We start from the raw sequence: 2,014 nt of genomic DNA on the forward strand, positions 1-2,014 counted from the left end.
CCTCTGCCCGCCATGCAGGAAACCGTCCTCCGGCCGTGGGATGCGGAGGTCACCGCGGGACCAGCGACGGCCGGTCCCAGGAGGCCAGGCCAGGGCCGGACCCTGGCAGAGCCTTGGTGACGCCTCAGAATGGAAGCCCAGGGCAGGGTGCTCACAGGATTTTAGGGTTTTAACGCGCCTCGGGAGGTGGGTCTGAGACGCAGGACACTGGCTGAGGACGGTCAGACTTTCCCGCCATTTTCAAAAGAGCTTTGCCCGGAGCGGGAGGCCGGTCCTGGGCAGTCTTGGCGGGCCAGCGTGGTGGCCGGCACACTCTTCCTTGTCTGTCTTGGTTCTCTTTCCCCCGTGAGCAGCCGTCTGGTGAAGCCCCACCCACGCTGCCGTCGCCTGGCCCAGCCCGTGGACAGGCGGGCAGGCCCGAGGCCTGTGCCGTGGGCTCCCGCAGCCACGTCACTGCCCGTGGACAAGTTCCCACCTCGCCGTGAAGTCCAGGGTGGCGAGTGGCCGCAGGCACAGCGACAAGGCTCGCGGGACGTCCATCCCCGGGGACAGCCGCGAGTGACTGGCCTGAGTGCGGAGAAAACCTCAGGGTAAGGAAGAGCCGCAGAACGGCGCCCTCCTGCCGCTCTGTCACTGCAAGGCCTCGGGAGACAAGAGGGAGGGGACACGGACGGTCGTTCTCAGCGCACAACGTTCGACCCCACTCGAAATTTCTAAGCGAAATTTCTAAAAGGCAAATCGTAAGCCGAATGGAAAAGCATGGACTCTGCGCCCCCCATAAGCACCCCGCGTCTCCCCTCAGACACCCCACAAGGAGTCCTCGCGGACTCCAGCTGCCCACCCACCCTGGTCACAGCCCTGGCCTGCGCCTGCCTGCAGGGTCCCGCCGGGAATCTCTTCACGGTGAACTTAACATTGCTCGGTCACGCTCGTCCACGAATCCCCGGTGGCCCGCCAGGCTGAGGGCCGCCTCCGTGGCAGCGGACGCCCTTGGCAGGGCCCACACAGGGCCATGACGGCCTCCCGCCCGCCTCCCCTCCCGCCACGCTCGCGCCAGCGCCCAGGGCTGAGCTTTCTCCGGCGACTCGGCGCTGGGCAGTGCCCCTGCACCGTCCTGCACCCGCTGGCCCGGCTGGCAGTGGTCGGAGGATCGAAGCTTCCCGTGCGGAAAGGGCGCCTGGAAGGGGCTGAGGGGGCTGAGTACATAACGCCACGTGTGTTTCGTATTTAGGGACAACTGCTCAGAATTACTTCTGAAACAAAGCGGGGGGCTCCGTGATTCATTCTCGGTTGTCATAAGCCGAATGGAAGAGTATTGACTCTGGAGCAAACAAAATTCACTCCTTACGCGTGCCCTGACTCTGCCTCTAGGGTCTCGGTCAGCCCGGAGCAGCCGGTTCTAATTAGGGTAAATTCAGACGTGCCGGCTGCCCAAGCAAGGTTTGGCACCCCCGTGGCGGGTAACTCCGGGCTGCGGGAAACATTATCCTTGCGGAACGATCAATAGACTGATGGTGAAAATAAAGACTGCACGTTGGAAACCGCCTCTTAGCCGGGGGTGAAGGGCAAATGCCGGGTCGTTTGGCCGGAGAGTGACCCTGCGAGTGGGGCGTCGCTCGCGCTCTTTGGAGAACCGCGTCCACTAGAACTGACCACGCGCTCCACGCTGCTGCTCGGTCTGACTGCAGGGAAACAGTTCCCCGTGGTTGTCGCGCAACCTGCATCTCAGCGAGCGGTAGTGCGGTTTGGCCTTTGAATACTTTCAGGTCTGTTCGGGGGGGACTGAGGGCCCAGTGGGGACCGAGTCCCCAGCTCACCGGCCCCCTCAGCTGTGGGCACCGGCGTCCCTCACCCGTGGGGCCAGGTGGGTTTCATCTGGTTGACCAAGACTTGAGTGGATGAAGAAGTGGGCCCCACGCATCCGTCTGCCCCTCGAATTCAGGAAAGGCAGGAGGCCGCACGTGGGAGGGCTGGGGTCCCTTCTCACTGGCGGGCGTCAGGGCCTCCCCAGGTC

The 2,014-nt window shown here is 64.1% G+C and overlaps 1 protein-coding gene across 1 annotated transcript in view; it reads right to left on the reverse strand.

Annotated features, from left to right (window-relative positions):
* The window catches only part of JRKL (JRK-like), a 20,514-nt gene that overhangs the window by 11,837 nt on the left and 6,663 nt on the right, over nucleotides 1-2,014 (reverse strand). The window contains exon 6 of the mRNA XM_012729463.1: nucleotides 377-567. Coding sequence (XP_012584917.1) covers nucleotides 377-567 — 191 coding nt within the window. The remainder of the gene's footprint in view (nucleotides 1-376; nucleotides 568-2,014) is intronic.

Source organism: Condylura cristata, unplaced genomic scaffold, assembly GCF_000260355.1.
Source record: "Condylura cristata isolate star-nosed mole 26May11 unplaced genomic scaffold, ConCri1.0 scaffold00025, whole genome shotgun sequence".
NCBI lineage: Eukaryota > Metazoa > Chordata > Mammalia > Eulipotyphla > Talpidae > Condylura > Condylura cristata.